At 44.2% G+C, this 20,410-nt stretch overlaps 1 protein-coding gene across 7 annotated transcripts in view; it reads right to left on the bottom strand.

Annotated features, from left to right (window-relative positions):
- Positions 1 to 20,410, bottom strand: part of DYSF (dysferlin) — a 253,752-nt gene that overhangs the window by 222,492 nt on the left and 10,850 nt on the right. For 5 of the 7 annotated variants that reach the window (XM_075188225.1, XM_075188535.1, XM_075188465.1 and 2 more), the window contains exons 1-3: positions 14,115 to 14,251; positions 7,396 to 7,451; positions 3,538 to 3,629 (exon numbers count right to left, since the gene is read on the bottom strand). In XM_075188225.1, coding sequence (XP_075044326.1) covers positions 3,538 to 3,629; positions 7,396 to 7,451; positions 14,115 to 14,208 — 242 coding nt within the window. In that variant the 5' untranslated portion in view covers positions 14,209 to 14,251. Of the gene's footprint in view, positions 1 to 3,537; positions 3,630 to 7,395; positions 7,452 to 14,114; positions 14,252 to 20,410 lie in introns of those variants that run through there. The other 2 variants (XM_075188311.1, XM_075188613.1) reach the window with 1 other exon arrangement.

Genomic DNA, 20,410 nt, shown 5'->3' with positions numbered 1-20,410 from the left:
CGAAGGACTGCCGCTCCATAGTAACCCCTGTAACCACGGAAACAGTCATTGCAGTCCACAGTTTGTTTCCATGGTTATAGATCTATTGAAGAGTGTTGGTTCTTTTCAGCCTTTCTTCAACTGACAGCAACAGGCAACAAAGTGTGTTTCTCCGTTTTAAGTAACTGATTTCAGGCAGAAGTCCTATTTCAATGATCAGGAATTATACTATTACGGTTTAATGTTCAGCACAATTATTTTAATTAGGCAATATCCTGGAACAGATTTGTCCTCAATATTTTCCAGGAAATCACAAGAGATCTGGAGATATAAAAATAAGTCTGAGGAAGTGGTCACTGGTTGGATATTTTTATGAAAACTTGACAATATTATTTCCATGGAAGAATGACTTATGGATGCTGGGATCACAGTCTGATCAGTCCCAGCTTGTAAAACTTAGCAGATAAACACTCAGGGCCTGATTCGTTAAGTTAAATACTGTCTGATTTTCATGTAGCACACAAATATCAACTTTAAATTTCAGTGTACAAATAAGCTATCAAGTATTTGTGTGCTACATGTAAAAACAGACAGTATCTAACTTATGTGCAAAATAGAAAACTAATTTGCACCCCTTGCATTGTAACATGGTTTTGTCCAGAAGAAAACTTACTCCATTTTTTACTTAACTTTCCTTAATGAATCAGGCCCCTAGATCTGCTCTAACAGACAATACACTGCAGGATATGCCCGATACATATGTGGAATATCAACACCCAAAAGAATGCACATAAAATAAAATAAAAACTATTCAATTAATGTCACCTTGAAACAATATATTCATTAATGACAAAACATTAAAAAAAGTTTTTTTCCTGTTTCATTTTTATTCCATGAAATACATTTATTAGGATGTTATTAATGTCGAGTGTACATAAAATGTGTTCTTACAGTTGCTCTCATTAATAAATCAGAACCTCTGTGTTTTCCGATCCACCTTGTCCTACTTGATTCCTGCTACCATTAGTCCATGATGTAATAAGATTATAATGTGGTGCCACAGGTGCTCATGAGAAAACATTGCCCAATTATAAATATAGAGTATTGTCATTTTAGTACCTAAAAATGTTACGTAAGACAAATTCACCAAACAAAAAACATTTAGCTGCTGCGGCCTCCTCACTCGGGGTATAATCTGACATATTACCCAGTAATCAGGGGGTAACAGTTTTCGTATAGGCCAAATCTAAATGAAATAATGTTAAAACACAGAATCTCTCAGACACAACAGTAACAGTTGTTTATTCAGTTCTACAAAACAGAATCTATAAGAAATGTCTCCCCATGATGTGCCTTTATCGTCTGTCCCAGAATAATGCTGGGATGAGGGGCATGAAGGGTAAAATACCCCTCTGTTAGCTCCATGTGCTGTGTACACAAGATCCCATGTAACTGGTCCCTATACCTTCTGCCACTCTGTCACTGTCCAATAGGATCACTGCTCTATCCCCGCTTGTGTTACTGTCCAATGGGATCACTGCTCTATCACCACTTGTATCACTGTCCAATGGGATCACTGCTCTATCCCCACTTGTATCTGTCAGGCGCCGTCGCCGTGCTGTGTCCGTCACAAAGGGACGGACGCCTGTTCCTGCCGACGAGCTAGGCAACCAGGCGCACCTCTGGGTCCGTGGCGGCGGCGCGTCCTGCCTCTTGCAGATTCCGGCGGTGGTGTTCAGCGTCACCACCGCCAATAGGTAGGCCAGCCCCTCCACATTATAAATAGCTAGCTCTGGCACCGGGGTCATGAGTTCAATTCAATTCCCAACCATGGCCTTATCTGTGAGGAGTTTGTATGTTCTCCCTGTGTTTGCGTGGGTTTCCTCCGGGTGCTCCGGTTTCCTCCCACACTCCAAAAACATACTGGTAGGTTAATTGGCTGCTATCAAAATTGACCCTAGTCTCTCTCTCTCTCTGTCTGTCTGTACGAGTCTGTCTGTGAGTGTGTGTCTATATTAGGAAATTTAGACTGTAAGCCCCAATGGGGCAGGGACAGATGTGAATGAGTTCTCTGTACAGCGCTGCGGAATCATTGGCGCTATATAAATAAATGGTGATGATGATGATGATGATGGCACCTAGTGGGTGCCAGAGTATTAGGTCCCTAATCTCCAGCTTTATAGAGTTTCTGCATCTTTGTGTCTCATTGTGTATGACCCGGCTTGATCCTGACTATCCCTGTTTCCAGTGCTCCTCGTGAATTGACCCGACTACGTTTGACCCCCTTCTATCTCCAGTGCTCCTGATATTTGACCGGCTAGTTTTTGACCACGCTTACGGACTTCCCCACTGGCATCTCCTGATTGCACGGCTTGACCTGGACCGCCTGACACCTCTTCCATTCTAAACGCTTCACTGGTTGCTCCCTCTGAGGACCGCGACCTGCGTGTCTCCCGCAGCAAAGTCCATACTCCCTTGCGGGGGTTCCTGGCAAAGACCTGGGACACGTTAGATTCCGCACCTCTTTGGTGAGTAGTGCTGAAACCAGTAAGCTATGTACAACCTAGTTCCGTGACAGTATCACTGTCCAATAGGATCACTGCTCTATCCCCGCTTGTATCACTGTCCAATAGGATCAATATTCTATCCCCGCTTGTATCACTGCCCAATAGGATCACTACTCTATCCCCGCTTGTGTCACTGTCCAATAGGATAACTGCTCTATACCTGCTTGTGTCACTGTCCAATAGGTTCACTGCTCTATCCCCGCTTGTATCACTGTCCAATAGGATCACTACTCTATCCCCGCTTGTGTCACTGTCCAATAGGATAACTGCTCTATACCTGCTTGTGTCACTGTCCAATAGGTTCACTGCTCTATCCCCGCTTGTATCACTGTCCAATAGGATCACTACTCTATCCCCGCTTGTATCACTGCCCAATAGGATCACTACTCTATCCCCGCTTGTGTCACTGTCCAATAGGATAACTGCTCTATACCTGCTTGTGTCACTGTCCAATAGGATCACTGCTCTATCCCCGCTTGTATCACTGTCCAATAGGATCACTACTCTTTCCCCACTTGTATCACTGTCCAATAGGATCACTGCTCTATCCCCGCTCTCTCCTGAGTACAGAGACAACAGTGTGAATAGACTCATCTCACAAGAGGTGTCCAGGTCATCACTATACATCAGCCTGCGTCACTATCTATTGTAGAACTACAAGTCCCAGGGACACATGGCATACAGGCATACAGGCATGATCTGGCATGGAGGTCTGAAGTGAGCTCATGGTGAACTACAGCGATAATGGATCAGTGAACCCATATATGAAATATGGTATTAAAATCACATAAAACTGGTAAAAAATATTTAGAAAATAATCGATAATGAGATTTTTTCAGTATGTTTTGCATGATTACCCGTTCAGTTGGCCTCAGGGGGGGCGCTATTTTATTGGAGTCTACACAGAATATAGAGCATGTTATAGAACAGCAAAATAAGTAACATCTTCAGTAACTTATCTTTCCAGATCCTATTAATGTATTTATATCACCTGTTCCTCCCCATTGTTTCATGATCTTTGACGACGGCATGGAGCTCAGCGGAGGTGTCTAGAGGAATTCCTTTCAGGTCCCATTCAAATCCCTACAGGAAGACACATAACATTCTATAAACACAATGTTACATTGTTATTCACTAGAGCCAAACCTGCACTTTGTCCCATTGTACACCCAGATTCTCTAGAATATTCATGGGAAGAGCATGAATTCTGCATATACTAATGGGCGTGGCAGTTCTGGGTGTGGCTAGGCGGGTGGGTGGCTAAACCTAGGTACACACTGGCCCAATGATTGCACGAAAAACCTCCAGTCAGTCGGCATCCGACCGTTCGGTCAGATATCGGGTGAGTGTGTATAGTGACACCAAGATCTAAAGTCGTCCCAAAGTGCCGATCATCATTTCCTTAGGTTGGTCGTACTGGTTAATATTTTCCGACCAATCACTGACCGGTCATGTAGTGTGTATGCACTCATCATGCTCACGGTCTCCATAGAGGTTACAGAGTCGGGCTCTTTTCAGCCGATACTAGCGGTAAATGTCCTGGTGAATAAATGTAGAGAGTGCTGTAGAAGGAATAATTCACTTGTTCGTTCTGAGACAGAATGTTTCGTTTCAGAGTCACAGAAGCTAACGAAATTCATTAGGACATGTGGATAGCTATAACAAGGTGGTTTTAATGAGTGTGACAATATGACAATAATGAATGAATGAATATTGTGCTGTCACTCTCTGAAGAATAGAGGACCAGATGAAGGACCAGATGAAGAGCACAGATCTGAAGGTAAATCGTGTCAGTGTGTATGGATGAATCGTCAGACTGATCGAGACCTTCAGTCATTGGTATAAACATTTGATATAACACGTCAGTCGGAAAACTCTTCAGTGTGTACCTAGTCTAAGTGTGCTCTCAGTGAATTAATATAACTAGTTATGTACCCACATAGATAATGAGGAATGTAGGAGGTGGGAATGAGGAATGTAGGAGGTGGGAATGAGGAATGTAGGAGGTGGTAATGAGGAATGGAGGAGGTGGTAATGAGGAATGAAGGAGGTGGTAATGAGGAATGTAGGAGGTGGTAATGAGGAATGTAGGAGGTGGTAATAAGGAATGAAGGAGGTGGTAATAAGGAATGAAGGAGGTGGTAATGAGGAATGGAGGAGGTGGTAATGAGGAATTTAGGAGGTGGTAATGAGGAATGTAGGAGGTGGGAATGAGGAATGTAGGAGGTGGTAATGAGGAATGGAGGAGGTGGGAATGAGGAATGTAGGAGGTGGGAATGAGGAATGTAGGAGGTGGTAATGAGGAATGGAGGAGGTGGTAATAAGGAATGAAGGAGGTGGTAATGAGGAATGTAGGAGGTGGTAATAAGGAATGAAGGAGGTGGTAATAAGGAATGAAGGAGGTGGTAATGAGGAATGGAGGAGGTGGTAATGAGGAATGTAGGAGGTGGTAATGAGGAATGTAGGAGGTGGTAATGAGGAATTGAGGAGGTGGTAATGAGGAATGAAGGAGGTGGTAATAAGGAATGAAGGAGGTGGTAATGAGGAATGAAGGAGGTGGTAATGAGGAATGAAGGAGGTGGTAATGAGGAATGGAGGAGGTGGTAATGAGGAATGTAGGAGGTGGTAATGAGGAATGGAGGAGGTGGTAATGAGGAATGAAGGAGGTGGTAATAAGGAATGTAGGAGGTGGTAATGAGGAATGGAGGAGGTGGTAATGAGGAATGGAGGAGGTGGTAATGAGGAATGAAGGAGGTGGTAATGAGGAATGTAGGAGGTGGTAATGAGGAATGGAGGAGATGGTAATAAGGAATGAAGGAAGTGGTAATGAGGAATGGAGGAGATGGTAATGAGGAATGAAGGAGGTGGTAATAAGGAATGAAGGAGGTGGTAATAAGGAATGGGGGAGGTGGTAATAAGGAATGTAGGAGGTGGTAATGAGGAATGGAGGAGGTGGTAATGAGGAATGAAGGAGGTGGTAATAAGGAATGAAGGAGGTGGTAATGAGGAATGAAGGAGGTGGTAATGAGGAATGAAGGAGGTGGTAATGAGGAATGGAGGAGGTGGTAATGAGGAATGAAGGAGGTGGTAATAAGGAATGGGGGAGGTGGTAATAAGGAATATAGGAGGTGGTAATGAGGAATGGAGGAGGTGGTAATGAGGAATGTAGGAGGTGGTAATGAGGAATGGTGGAGGTGGTAATGAGGAATGTAGGAGGTGGTAATGAGGAATGGAGGAGATGGTAATAAGGAATGAAGGAAGTGGTAATGAGGAATGGAGGAGATGGTAATGAGGAATGAAGGAGGTGGTAATAAGGAATGAAGGAGGTGGTAATAAGGAATGGGGGAGGTGGTAATAAGGAATGTAGGAGGTGGTAATGAGGAATGGAGGAGGTGGTAATGAGGAATGAAGGAGGTGGTAATAAGGAATGAAGGAGGTGGTAATGAGGAATGAAGGAGGTGGTAATGAGGAATGAAGGAGGTGGTAATGAGGAATGGAGGAGGTGGTAATGAGGAATGAAGGAGGTGGTAATAAGGAATGTAGGAGGTGGTAATGAGGAATGGAGGAGGTGGTAATGAGGAATGAAGGAGGTGGTAATAAGGAATGTAGGAGGTGGTAATGAGGAATGGAGGAGGTGGTAATGAGGAATGGAGGAGGTGGTAATGAGGAATGAAGGAGGTGGTAATGAGGAATGAAGGAGGTGGTAATGAGAAATGGAGGAGGTGGTAATGAGGAATGAAGGAGGTGGTAATAAGGAATGTAGGAGGTGGTAATGAGGAACAAAGGAGGTGGTAATAAGGAATGGGGGAGGTGGTAATAAGGAATGTAGGAGGTGGTAATGAGGAATGTAGGAGGTGGTAATGAGGAATGTAGGAGGTGGTAATGAGGAATGTAGGAGGTGGTAATAAAGAATGAAGGAGGTGGTACTGAGGAATGTAGGAGGTGGTAATGAGGAATGGGGGAGGTGGTAATGAGGAATGTAGGAGGTGGTAATAAGGAATGAAGGAGGTGGTAATGAGGAATGTAGGAGGTGGTAATGAGGAATGGAGGAGGTGGTAATGAGGAATGGAGGAGGTGGTAATAAGGAATGTAGGAGGTGGTAATAAGGAATGAAGGAGGTGGTAATGAGTATTGGGTATGACTTTATTATGACATCATTACTCTCTCCATTGATTCCAGCTAGAACAGAAGTCCTGCAAAAATAGGCATAGATTGCTTTACTGGGGGCCGCTCCAAACGCCAGGATGTGGGCAGTCACCATGAAAGTGCCAGGCGGGCACACAGGTGTATATATGAAAACACGTTCTGGAAGTTCTGTTTTATTATATGACCTTTACTGTATCCTGACACTTACAGCTGGTGTCCTCACTCATGAGCTACTGACAGGATTCAGATACAGGATGAGGAGAGAGATAATAACATAACGAGCGACACAACAGATCCAGGCTTATTCGCACCTCTTTCTGTGTACATAATAATACATACGTGTTTAATCATTCCATATCTACCTGTCCAACCATGAAGGCAGACTCCCAGCTGCTGTCCCTCCAGCCTGTATAATGCGATCTGGGTGTGGGCATTTGTTACATGTCAGCCCCTATACCATAGCGGTGAGTGTATCTGAATGTAACTTCATGTCAGTGCTGTATGAAGCACGCATGTTAGTAACATGCAAACACCAGGACGTGTAACTTCAGGCTGGGTCTGCGTGTTACACGTTACATGTAAACTCCCATGATCACCTGGTCTGTGTGGATAATGACTCTGCAACAGGCTGCACTATATACTGTATGTATATATACAAATGACATGGAAAGCAGATGGCATCTCAGCATCGCTGAGCTCTCACCTCGTTCCAGATCGGGTTCTGGTTATTCTTGATGACTTTGGTTCTCTTCTTAACACCTAGAAAACAATATGACATAGGACACAATATTACAATTACTTCGTCTACAGACCATACAATAAACCTTTATACTGCAATCTAAGGAGTCTGAGTGTAACCTAATAAAGACAGGGATCGTACAGGAAACTGGTGGATGGCTTTCAAATACACATTACAGGTTTATGCAACTAAAACTTTGATGCAGGATTCTATCAGTCTTCAGTGTTGCCCGGTCAACTGTACACTGCAGAAATTACCCCTTTATTTAATTGCACCTTGTTAGTTATAAATTGATTGGGTAACCTGTATTTTCTTCTTTTTGAAGATTGCAGCCACTACTGTGATATTACAGGGGTGTCCTTATCCCAAATTATAAAATGTTCATGAAGTTTTCTGTTAACTGTGATGATTATATGTTCCTCTGTATGTCCTGTGTAACCCACGTCACGTGTAGGATGGTAGATAGTCAGTTCTTCTGCTTTACTGCCGAAATACTGCTAATACCTGTGACATACGTGTAACCGCAAGTCATTTCCTCTACAACGCGTGATCAGCGGCTTCAGCCGCATTAAACATATGGGGCCTAATTCATCAAGGACCGTAAATCCAACACACTGTGCATTTTTTTTAAATGCCCATAAATTGGGCATACACATGTCTGTATTTAACAAGGAGCGGATGTAAAGATACGTGTGGTGATGAATACAGGTCTAGGTCCGTTCTGCTCTACCAGACAATACACTGCAGGATACGTCCAATAAGTATCATCATCATCATCATCATCATTTATTTATATAGCGCCACTAATTCCACAGCGCTGTACAGAGAACTCACTCACATCAGTCCCTGCCCCATTGGGGCTTACAGTCTAAATTATGTATGTGGAATATCAAGACCCAAAAGAACACAGCAGAGCACAGAAAGAAAAAATATTCAATTAATGTAAACTGTTACTAATTTAGTCATTAATGACAAAATATTAAAAAATAAAAGGTTTTTTTTTTCCCCCTCCACAAAATACATTTATGAGGATGTTATTAATGTCTATTGTACATAAAAGGTGAATTGGTTGATGCTGCGTTCACTGGCGTATGGTTAGTTTCAGGGCATGCACAATGCAATTTTACGCAAAATACAGCAGTATCGGCATTTACGTGCTTTAATGCATCAGGTCCACGATGTTAAATAGAAACCGTTGACCCAATATCTTACTTTAGCCCTTTAGTTGAAGTGGGAAGTAAGAGAGAATAGTGAGTGCAGAGCATTGGGTGAAATGGGTCATAGTGAAAACTGTTTGCACACGTGGGAGATATAGGGATAGATTTATCAAACATTCTAAAAAAGGGAAAGTGGAAATGTTGCCCAGAGCAACCAATCGGATTCTAGCTCTCATTTTATCGAATGTGTTACATAAATGATAGTTATGGTCTTATTGGTTGCTGTGGGCAACATCTCCAATTTTCCATTTTGGCTCATGGAGTCGCTAAGGATGGTGACGTCAGGGTATATTTATCATACGGCCAGCGGAAAACATATCGCTGCACATGAGCAAACTGAGACAAGAAATATTCGCCTCGTTCCCCGTCCTCCCCCCATTACACCACAAAGCAGAAGGAACTCTCCTAAAATAAAATTCTGTATTGCTTTAAATCCCGATTTGTGCAAAATAAATATCACTATAGCAATAAAAGAGCTCGTTACGGGTGTAACATTACATTTATTCAAATCAAAGAAATATTCTGAAGCAAATAGAAAGTAACTTCCAAAACACATTAAACTGCAAAAACAAAGTTTTCTTGTAATTGTTTTCATATTAATAATAACAATAAATTTATATATGTTGACTTGGACATTTTATTTACCGCTGATATAAATGTTCTTTCTCTGAAGTGCCGTGGGGGGGGGGGGTGGGGGGGTTGGGGCGAGATGCCGCCAATGTTGCCGTTTCAGCCCTGCGACATGATATCACAGTCAGGTCATATCACCGCAGGGGCCAAAATGATGTGATTTGCATCAAATCATGTCATGGAGACCCCCATCCCGGAAGTGGGCAGGATGGCCCAGTGAATTATCCTTCCACAGACAGAAACACACCAGGGTCAGTCTATAAACCAACCATTGTGACCACAAGAGGTAAACGGGGCACCCAGAAGAGACCCATCCCAGCTCCACAAATAATGCCCTGGCAGGAATCACTTCTGCTACAATATATCGTCATATTATTTGGTAATGTTTGGAGCCCGGGACCTTCCAGAGCGTCTGGCCACCGGGGGACGCTGGCCCTCCCCGGGATCTTCTGGAGCGTCTGGCCACCGGGGGACGCTGGCCCTCCCTGGGACCTTCTGGCCACCGGGGGACGCTGGCCCTCCCCGGGATCTTCTGGAGCGTCTGGCCACCGGGGGACGCTGGCCCTCCCCAGGATCTTCTGGAGCGTCTGGCCCCTGGGGGGCGCTGGCCCTTCCCCCTCCAGGGGCGCTGGCCCTCCCCGGGACATTGGGGCATTAAAGCATCAAATAATAATGTGTTCAATCAATTTATGTTAACTGAGAAAGCAAATGACTTAATTATATTCTAATTCCTCTATAAGCAACAGGGGACGAGCCCCCTTCCTATTAGACTAGTAGAGGAATCCACTTCCTCTGTATACACATAGAATGTGATTAGCATCAGGAGCAGCCGACACATCTGTCTGTGTAAGATGATCTGTAGAACCCCCTCGCTGCCAGGGACTCTGCACCGGGTACACTGGCACTGCTGCCCCCTGGACAGGAGTGTCAGGGACTCTGCACTGGGCACACTGGCACTGCTGCCCCCCGGACAGGAGTGTCAGGGACTCTGCACTGGGCACACTGGCACTGCTGCCCCCCAGACAGGAGTGTCAGGGACTCTGCACCGGGCACACTGGTACCCCTGTTCCCCGGACAGGATAAGGTCACAGCCAGTGGAGGTGGCAGCTCCTCCGTGTTTGTCTTCACAGCTTAACAGACATTTTTACTGAAAAGGTTTCCTGAGTGCCAGCCGGGCTGAGAGGAAAGGGAAGAGGAAAGGGTGAGCTGCTAACAGGAACACAATACATGTCTCAGGGACACATTAGTGCTGGGAGATCCTTAACAAATCTATATATGGACATGAGAGAGGAGGAAAGTCAGACGGACACAGAACTAACCAAGGACGGACGGAGCCTAATAGGGAACACATGACAAACACACTATAAAGTAATACACTGCATATATACCCTGCATGTACACACTGTGTATATACACACTGCATATACATACGGCATGTACACACTGGGTATATACACACTGCTTATACATACTGCATGTACACACTGCATATACACACTGAATACACACTGCATACAGACTGCATATAGACACTGTATATGCACACTGCATATAGACACTGTATATACATGCGGCAGATATACACTGCATATACACACTGCGCATAGACACTGCATGTACACACTGTATATACGCACACACTGCATATACACACACTACATATACATGCTGCATATACACATGGCATATAGACACTGCTTACATACTACAAAGTAACACACGGCGTATGCACTGTATATAAACACTGCATATAGGCACTGCTTATAGACACTGCATATACACTGAAGATACACATTACATATACACACTGCATACACACACACACACTGCATATGGACACTGCATACACACTGCTTGTAGACACTGTATACACACTGCATATAGACACTGCATGCACACACTACATATGCACACTGCATACACACTGAATGCACATTGCATATAGACACTGCATATACACGCTGCATATGGCCAATGCATATACCCACTGCATTCATACAATATATGTACACACTGCATGTGCACACTGCATATAGACAATGCATTTACTCACTGCATATAGACAATGCATATACACACTGCATATATTCAAATGCTCATCCAACTCTGCTGGTCTTCTGCTCCTTGTATCACTACTAAACATGCTGAGCGCCCTGTGGCTTTCTACCTGTTGGGGAACTACAACGCCCTGCATATCCTGCTTGCCAGGATGGAGGGGCATGCTGGTACTTGTAGTTTTACAACATCTAGTCAGCCTCCAGCAGGGACGTGATTATACCTGGTACATCTGATGGGTTGGGATCTTTTTTTCAGATGTGAAAAATGGGCTGAGCCAGCATTACTGAGTATGCAGCCTATCAGTCTGTGAGGTATTCCTGAGGTACGAGGCACTGCCTGATATATTATTACCAAAGAAATGTACTATAAAGTGCAGTACTCTATAATGGACCAGTACAGCTTCCTGAGGTCTTGTACTCTCTTTCTACTGATGAATTATTAAGGATTCCAGTAAAGCCAGTTATATCATTCAGGATAAAGCTTTGTATCAGGACACAACAATCGTATCTGTGTAAAGCAACGTATAGAATCAATGAACCCCGAATCTCCCCGAACTCGGGGAGTCAACGGCACCTCCGCTTCTTAAGACCACAACACGCCACATATATTATGATATATGAGCAACATGACATGCAAACTTGGCTGAGGATCGGAACAGGCTGTGGCACAGGAAGAGGTGTTTATGGTGATTGTAAACTGTGTCAGCCTAATTAACTCTAAGACTACATGTACAGAATTGTCTTCCCATCCTACTCTCCCTTTCCTGGTCACATGAGTGGAATGTACTCTAATACAGGGCTGACAATCACTGACCCGTAGCTCAGAGCCCCACTCTGGACATCCCCTCCTTAATCAAACATGCTCAGCACTAACAGAGGGTCCCTCCAGGAATACTATGTATACTGGATGCAATTCTCAATCTCTGTGCTTATTTTGTATGTATGGACAGAAGCATAGTACCACCTACTGTTCGGACCCAAATCTCAGTATGGCTTTATATGCTCTGTGTGTGCACAGCAGAGCCGTAACTTAGAATTCTAGTGCCCTGGGCGAGAAAGACAAATGGCGCCCCCCTAGCCCTCAATTTTAACCAAATTAACCTAAAATATTCCTAAATTGCGCCCCCTTCAGCGTTGCGCCCTGGGCGGTCGCCCCTGTCGCACAGCCCTAGTTACGGCCCTGGTGCACAGTACCACTTCTTGATCTGCATGCTGGGTGCAATTCTCACTACCGTAGCACAAGCTGATATACATGTTGGCAAATGCCCAAATGAGCTCTGTGCATTCTCACCCTCGGAGCAGGCAGAGCACATTCATGCCGAGTCAAACTACTCTGTGCTGTGGAAGAGGACATGTCACGGCAACAACCAAACTGCAGGGTGACAGGTAATAGGTAAGTATCTTATATACCTGCAACATGAACATCACAAACAGTACGGAGTGAATGATTGTTTATTTACTTAAGTGCTAGAAGATTATCAGGTATTTTTTTTTGTGTCTAATGTCCAAGAACAAATTAAAATTAGATCAGGAATTGTCCTGGTCGGAAAACTTCCAAATGAAAACAAGACAAATTCAAATATATAAATTCCATTACGCATAACTACATTATAAAACATTATTTTATCTCCGTTATTTAGGGATATTCACCCCAGAACCCATTCAGTGATTGCCTCCTTCGCCCCCATCCTGTACCCTGACTTCCCCACTGTGTGACATGTAATGAAATATTCCTTCTTTTCATCACAACCAATAAAATACACCTATTATATGTCTTAGATGAGCAACGTGCTGCTGTAAGGAAAAAAAGCTGAAATGGCAAAGCATGTATCAGTTATTCTTACAGGGACACCACTAGCTATGCCTATTTGTATGAATACACAACCTGTACAGAATGACAGCTGTCAGTCATAGATGGGACAGACAGCATGCTGGACAGATTTAACAAAATATAAACACAACGGTTATTTTGGTTATATTAGTTAGCTAATAGTCCGTACATGACTTGCTGCTTAACTCTCAGGAATGTTATGGAGTTTGACTTCCAGTCATCTCTAGTTTACTATAAATTCAGCAGGGGGTGGTGGAAGTTGTAATTCAGTAAATTATCCGGATTAGTTTTCTACACATGAATCTATGAGAGCACAATAAAGTATAATTACACGCTCTGCAAATTAGATTTATCATTTAAAATGTGCCTTTATTTAACCCTTTAAGTTGTGTGACTTTTCTTTTGAATTCTGAAGGTAGAAGTAGCAGGATGTATCGATGAAAATGTCAGTGACAGCTTGCCACACATTTTACACACCAGGCGGACAAACAACAGTCAGATGTGCAGTCGTTCTTTACAGAGGGGATTGTGTCAATTTTACAGTTATTTTACAAAATCTGTCTCAGTGTCAAAGGACAGGGGTCAGGTTTTAGTTGCAATATGCACATTTCATATAAATACACATATATGTACACATGCACTATGTATACACACACTACACATGTATACATGTCAGCTACTATGTAACAACACAGGAACTATATAAGCATTTAATAACTATACAATACTACTATACAAACATTACACATGTCAGACATGTAGTAAGACACACTGCCCAGTAGTTCTACATACATACATACATAGTTACATACATACATACATACATACATACATAGTTACATACATACATAGTTACATACATACATACATACATAGTTACATACATACATACATACATACATACATACATACATACAGTCATACATACATGTATCCCTGAGCTCTCACCTCTGAAGGACAAGCTGCTGACTGGGTCACTGTACTTGCCCCCTCTGGACACATTGGGCAGGTTACTTGCCCTCTGCACCACACAGCGCAGCATCTCTCACTGACAGCTGCTCATTCAGCACCGCGGCGAGGATGGAACGTTGCCCCGGAGAGGGGCGTGGCCCGTCAGACCCCGCCCCCGGGTGCCTTGGAATGCAGCAGCCAGATCCCAACCTTCACAAGCCCCAGCCTGCATCCCGGGGGGAGGATCAGTGGCCCCGGGGCTCCCATAGTGAGTATGTCATAGACACTGCAGACTTTATATAAACAGTTTTATTCAGGACAGAGAGGAAAGTAAATGTATGAAAGTGATAATATGAGGAGACTGGTTTCTATCAGTGATGTTATAGAGACTTAACCACTGTTAATGGTGAAGACCCCCGTGGGGCCCTAGGCAAGACACTGGTGTGGGCCCCTTCTCCCCCTCTCCCAATCTGCCAGGTGCTGGTCTCCTGTGTTCTGTATCCCTGTAGATTACTGCTCACTTTATTCCAAGAGGCAGGAGCAGTTGTTGATGCACCTTCCCCAGCCAGGGTTGGACTGACTCACCTGGGTACAGGGGAAACCTCAAAAGGGCCCCACCCCCTACACTAGACGAGCCTTCAACCAGTGGCCCCCAACTCTGCGCCCCTCTCTGACTTATTCTCTGCCTTCTTTTAAAGTGAGCAGCTGGCTTCCACATAGCACAACCAATCAGAGGAGAGGAAGAGAGTGCATTGTTGTCTCCACCATGTGCTCTCCCTCACTTATCTGCTGGTTCTGGCTGTGCAGGTATTTGTAGGCATGTGGAGAGGTGTGAGTGGCATGTGGGGAGGCGTGAGTGGCATGTGGAGAGATGTGAGTGGCATGTGGGGGAGGCGTGAGTGGCATGTGAAAAGGTGTGAGAGGTGTGAGGGGCATGTGGAGAGGTCTGAGGGGCATGTGGAGAGATGTGAGGGGCATGTGGAGAGGTGTGAGGGGCATCTGGGGGGGGGCATTAGTGGTATGTGGATCGATATGAGTGGCATGTGGAGAGTTTTGGAGTACATGTGGGATATGAGGATTTGAGGAGTCTGTGGGCATTTGGTGCACATTGCATGTAGTGAGATTAGTTATTTGGTGGTACCAAGGTGGTTTTGAGGCTGTTTTTGCACTCTTGAATACAAGGTCACTGCGCACCGTTTTGAAAATGTATTGCCAAACATGAGGAACTTTAAATATATTGTGTTGGCCATCACTGGCCTAAATGCTGCCTGTCCTTTGCTTAAATGATACGTCCTCTAGTGGCTGGCCACACCTCTATGGTGGCTGACCACTCCCACTCTTGCAGCTGACCACACCCCTTCAGCAGCATGCGCTCTATTTTTGGCTCTCCTTCATTCCCCAGTCTGACACTGATCCTAGCATATGTGTCGCGGTTGAGTGACTTGCGCAGGGCTTCCAATCCCTCCCCGCACAGGCGCTGTCACTCATTAATGAAGTGTGTATATCTCTATATATACAGTAATTAATATCCCAGCTCTGCTCTTTAATGCAGGCAGACACAGTACCTCTGACAGGACTGGATTTGTCTCCTCCGTCACCTCAGGGCATTTTTTTTTCCCAACTCCTCAAACCAAAGTAGTGTTACATAATGTCTCATCCCAAATCTGGTGTTACTCAATCCTGCTGTGCCAAGAGGTGTCTGTGCCTTGTTCTGCTGATCCTATACAGTGGTACGTATGTAGTGTGCTTCTACTGGTGCACAGGTAACTGCTAGAGATATTGTAACCCATAGCAACCGATAAGGATAAGACTCCACTATTTGTGCCTATGAGTTACAGCACCTTTACCTGTCACCAGTTATCCTAACTCACCCCTCAGTGTAAGAACTGGTGCTGGCCCCTCAGTTAGTGAGGCCCTATGCCACAGCCTTATTTTATGTGCCCTAAACACACACTAAGGGCTATGGTAAGGTCCCATTATATTATCTGTACTCGGGATTTATAGTTTATGTATAGCTGCCGGCTGTCCCGGTGTCCGCTGAACAGTCCTAAATGTAGGGGTCTGTCCCAACAGTCAGAATGTGTATCCTGACTCCCGGGACTGTTGGCAGATGTGCCCCACATACACAGTACATTGCTATACCCGCTCACAGGGCCATCATCATCATCATTTATTTATATAGCGCCACTAATTCCGCAGCGCTGTACAGAGAACTCACTCACATCAGTCCCTGCCCCATTGGAGCTTACAGTCTAAATTCCCTAACATACACACAGAGAGAGAGAGAGACAGACTAGAGTCAATTTGTTAGCAGCCAATTAACCTACCAGTATGTTTTTGGAGTGTGGGAGGAAACCGGAGCACCCGGAGGAAACCCACGCAAACACAGGGAAAACATACAAACTCCTCACAGATAAGGCCATGGTCGGGAATTGAACTCATGACCCCAGTGCTGTGTGGCAAAAATGCTAACCACTGAGCCACCATGCGGCATGCCCCATAGTGGCACAGCCACGCCCTCTTTTGGGCAGTGCTGACGAACACAGTTAAAATGTTAGCATTTGCGCCTCTCCTCCCATCGCTACAGATCTCAATGACCCCAAATTCCACCATGGCCATTTATGACATATATATATATATATATATATATATACAAGTTAACCCGTGCATGATACTCATGCATTCTAGTCAAATCAAGCTACTTAAGGTGTTAAAAAGGTTCTTGTCATGCATTTGGGCCATAGCCCAGGCCTCCTCAGGGGAAGAGCGTTACTTCCCGACGCAAGCGCCCTTTTTTAACGTGGTTTTGTCCACATGTCACCACCTCATCATTCTTCTCCATCACCTCATCCTTCATTTTCATCGCTACATCTATCCAGATGTCTATCCAGACACAGGGATCTCTCTCAGCGGTCCTGAGTATCACACTCCTCTCGCTCTGTCACCCCCGGCAACCACCAACCACTCCCCACTGTCACCCCCAGCAACCAACAACCACTCCAAATATATATATTTTTTAAAAATCTTTATAAACACTTTTAACAATTAACAAATTAAATTAACAAATTAAAAACATCTTAGTATACCAAATTTCAGCCCTTTCTGAGGTTTTTTTTACACACACACACACACACACTAAGAATTTAGTAGGTCAGTGTATAACTCCGCCCAGCAGGTGGCGCTGCAGCTTGGTTTTATTTTTTCCACACAGACAGACTAACACATGCCACTAGGCATTTATATTATAGATATATTTATGTATAATACAATAAGAACATCAATCCTTCAGCTAGAAACACCAATAGAATAATATGGTAACACAAGGAGCAGCCGGTCGCCCCTACATCTCTGCCACCCTGGGCCGGGGCCCTCTGCGTGGCCCATTGATAATTCCATGTCTGTCAGTGCTGTAATCACTGCTCTGTTTTACATTGTACCGTGCTGTACTGTGCTATCATACCATATACTGTGCTGTAATATATTGTGCCTCTATATACTGCTTCATGGGACCACTCGGGAAAGAGTGTGTGTTAGTTCTCATGGGAATTGATCTAGTTATATTGTACAGAGCTGTTACTGGTAATAAAGCTAGTAGTATAGAGTATGGGTGATGTCAGCATTATCCTGGTACCAGGGGCATAAGTCCTATAGTAGTCTTTGGGGTGGGGGTCCCGGAAATGTGTATGCAAATCCCCACCGCCAGGCCTGGGACACCAATCATGTTTATGTAAGGAGAATAAAGAATGTTACTTCTGTTCTAGCAGTAATTACATGGATAACGACTGTATAATTTCACAGCTTATTGTGATTCCAGACAGAACTGTAACTTCTATTTATCCTCGAATGAAATCACAAGTTGTAACTCAACTTTCCTAGACGTCAGACGCTCAGACACCCCCCAGGGCGTTGTACAGTAACCTGGTGCTAAGTGGGGCACACACACAGCCAACGTCTGCCAGCAGCCTGCACCATGACTATAATACGGGTGTCTGGTGCAGGAGATGGTTATTACAGACTTGTTATAATGATTCTGTTCACAGTCCACGGCAGGGTGGGATTGTACACTGCCTGCATGTTACATGGGATGGGCAATCCTGGCACTTCTAGTTCTTATATGTTCTGTGCTCTCCCATCTATAGTACAGTGGCTTTGTGTGGCCATTATCTAAAATGTGCATTAGAGGAGGAAGACGGTGCTTTATTTAGGTTAAACAGTTCATTACAATACACTAGGAACCAGTGACATCACTGAGAATGCAGCCTATCCAGTCACTAGGAACCAGTGACATCACAGAATGCAGCCTATCCAGTCACTAGGAACCAGTGACATCACTGAGAATGCAGCCTATCCAGTCACTAGGAACCAGTGACATCACTGAGAATGCAGCCTATCCCTTCACTAGGAACCAGTGACATCACTGAGAGTGCAGCCTATCCAGTCACTAGGAACCAGTGACATTACTGAGAATGCAGCCTATCCAGTCACTAGGAACCAGTGACATCACTGAGAGTGCAGCCTATCCAGTCACTAGGAGCCAGTGACATCACTGAGAATGCAGCCTATCCAGTCACTAGGAGCCAGTGACATCACTGAGAATGCAGCCTATCCAGTCACTAGAAACCAGTGACATCACTGAGAATGCAGCCTATCCAGTCACTAGGAACCAGTGACATCACTGAGAATGCAGCCTATCCAGTCACTAGGAACCAGTGACATCACTGAGAATGCAACCTATCCATTCACTAGGAACCAGTGACATCACTGAGAATGCAGCCTATCCAGTCACTAGGAGCCAGTGACATCACTGAGAATGCAGCCTATCCAGTCACTAGGAACCAGTGACATCACTGAGAATGCAACCTATCCATTCACTAGGAACCAGTGACATCACTGAGAATGCAGCCTATCCAGTCACTAGGAGCCAGTGACATCACTGAGAATGCAGTCTATCCAGTCACTAGGAACCAGTGACATCACTGAGAATGCAGCCTATCCAGTCACTAGGAACCAGTGACATCACTGAGAATGCAGCCTATCCAGTCACTAGGAACCAGTGACATCACTGAAAATGCAGCCTATCTATTCACCAGGAACCAGTGACATCACTGCGAATGCAGCCTATCCATTCACTAGAAACCAGTGACATCACTGAGAATGCAGCCTATCCAGTCACTAGGAACCAGTGACATCACTGAGACAGAGAGCATAAAGTGTTACCCTGTGTGTGGGAGGTAAGTGCAACTTAAAAGCAGACACATTTAATAGATATATTGCAATGCAATTAAGTGAGATGCAGTAGGTATTATGGAAACACTGGTACACCGGTAACACAATTTTGATACATATGCATCAAAATTTAACTGAATTTGTGTCATATGTGTTTGTAATGAGACAAGTTCACCCCTGGCAGCCAGCAGAGATCATTAACACAGGTTTCGCCGCTGCAGAACTTTGAAAGTCTTACACTGTATCCACAGACAGGATAAGTGAGTGTAGTGTAATCTGGTTTATTCACTGAGTGAGAGGATTCTATGAATGTTTTATGGCAATGTCTGGGGATCTCTGCATGAGTCACATGCGCCCCCTGTTGGACAAATGTGTTCCAGCTAACTTTACATCTCAAACATCTAAAAAGTCTTTGTTCACAATCAGCAATTAGCTTTTATCTGCCTAGTGTGAGTTAGATAATGAAAGTGAGTGCCTGATTGGTTGGATTTAGTACACCTAAATAAGTGTTAGTACACTTCCTGTGTCAGTCCTGATGTCAGGGAACTGTGCCACTGTCCAGCCAGTAATATACAGTGTACTGGCTGATGTCAGCATTATCCATGGACCACTAATGATCATGTAAAGAGAGTAGAAAGAATATGTTACCCTGCTAGTATTTAGAGAATTAGATAATTGGTTTCATGTTCATTTTATTTCCCGTCTTAAATAGTTGTAGTTTGGGTGGATCTGGCATTGCTTGAACAGATTTTATATATATATATATATATATATATATATATATATATATATAGCGCCAGCAGATTCCGCTGTACAATTGGGAACAAACACAGTAATAAAATAATACTGGGTAATACATACAGACAGAGAGGTAAGAGAACCCTGCTCGCAAGCTTACAATTTATGGGACAATGTGAGTTTGATACACAAGGGTAAGTGCTACATCATATTGGACACTGGACCTTCTAGAATGCAAAGGTAAAAGTATTTAGTGGGATGTGTGTTCAGTCACACAACTATGTTGGTCAGAGGGTTGTTGTCTTGTGTTAGCTGTGTAGAGGGTGGTA

Source organism: Mixophyes fleayi, chromosome 1 (assembly GCF_038048845.1).
Source record: "Mixophyes fleayi isolate aMixFle1 chromosome 1, aMixFle1.hap1, whole genome shotgun sequence".
Lineage (NCBI taxonomy): Eukaryota > Metazoa > Chordata > Amphibia > Anura > Limnodynastidae > Mixophyes > Mixophyes fleayi.
Note: the sequence above shows the minus strand (reverse complement) of the source record. Positions and strands in the feature narration are given on the sequence as shown.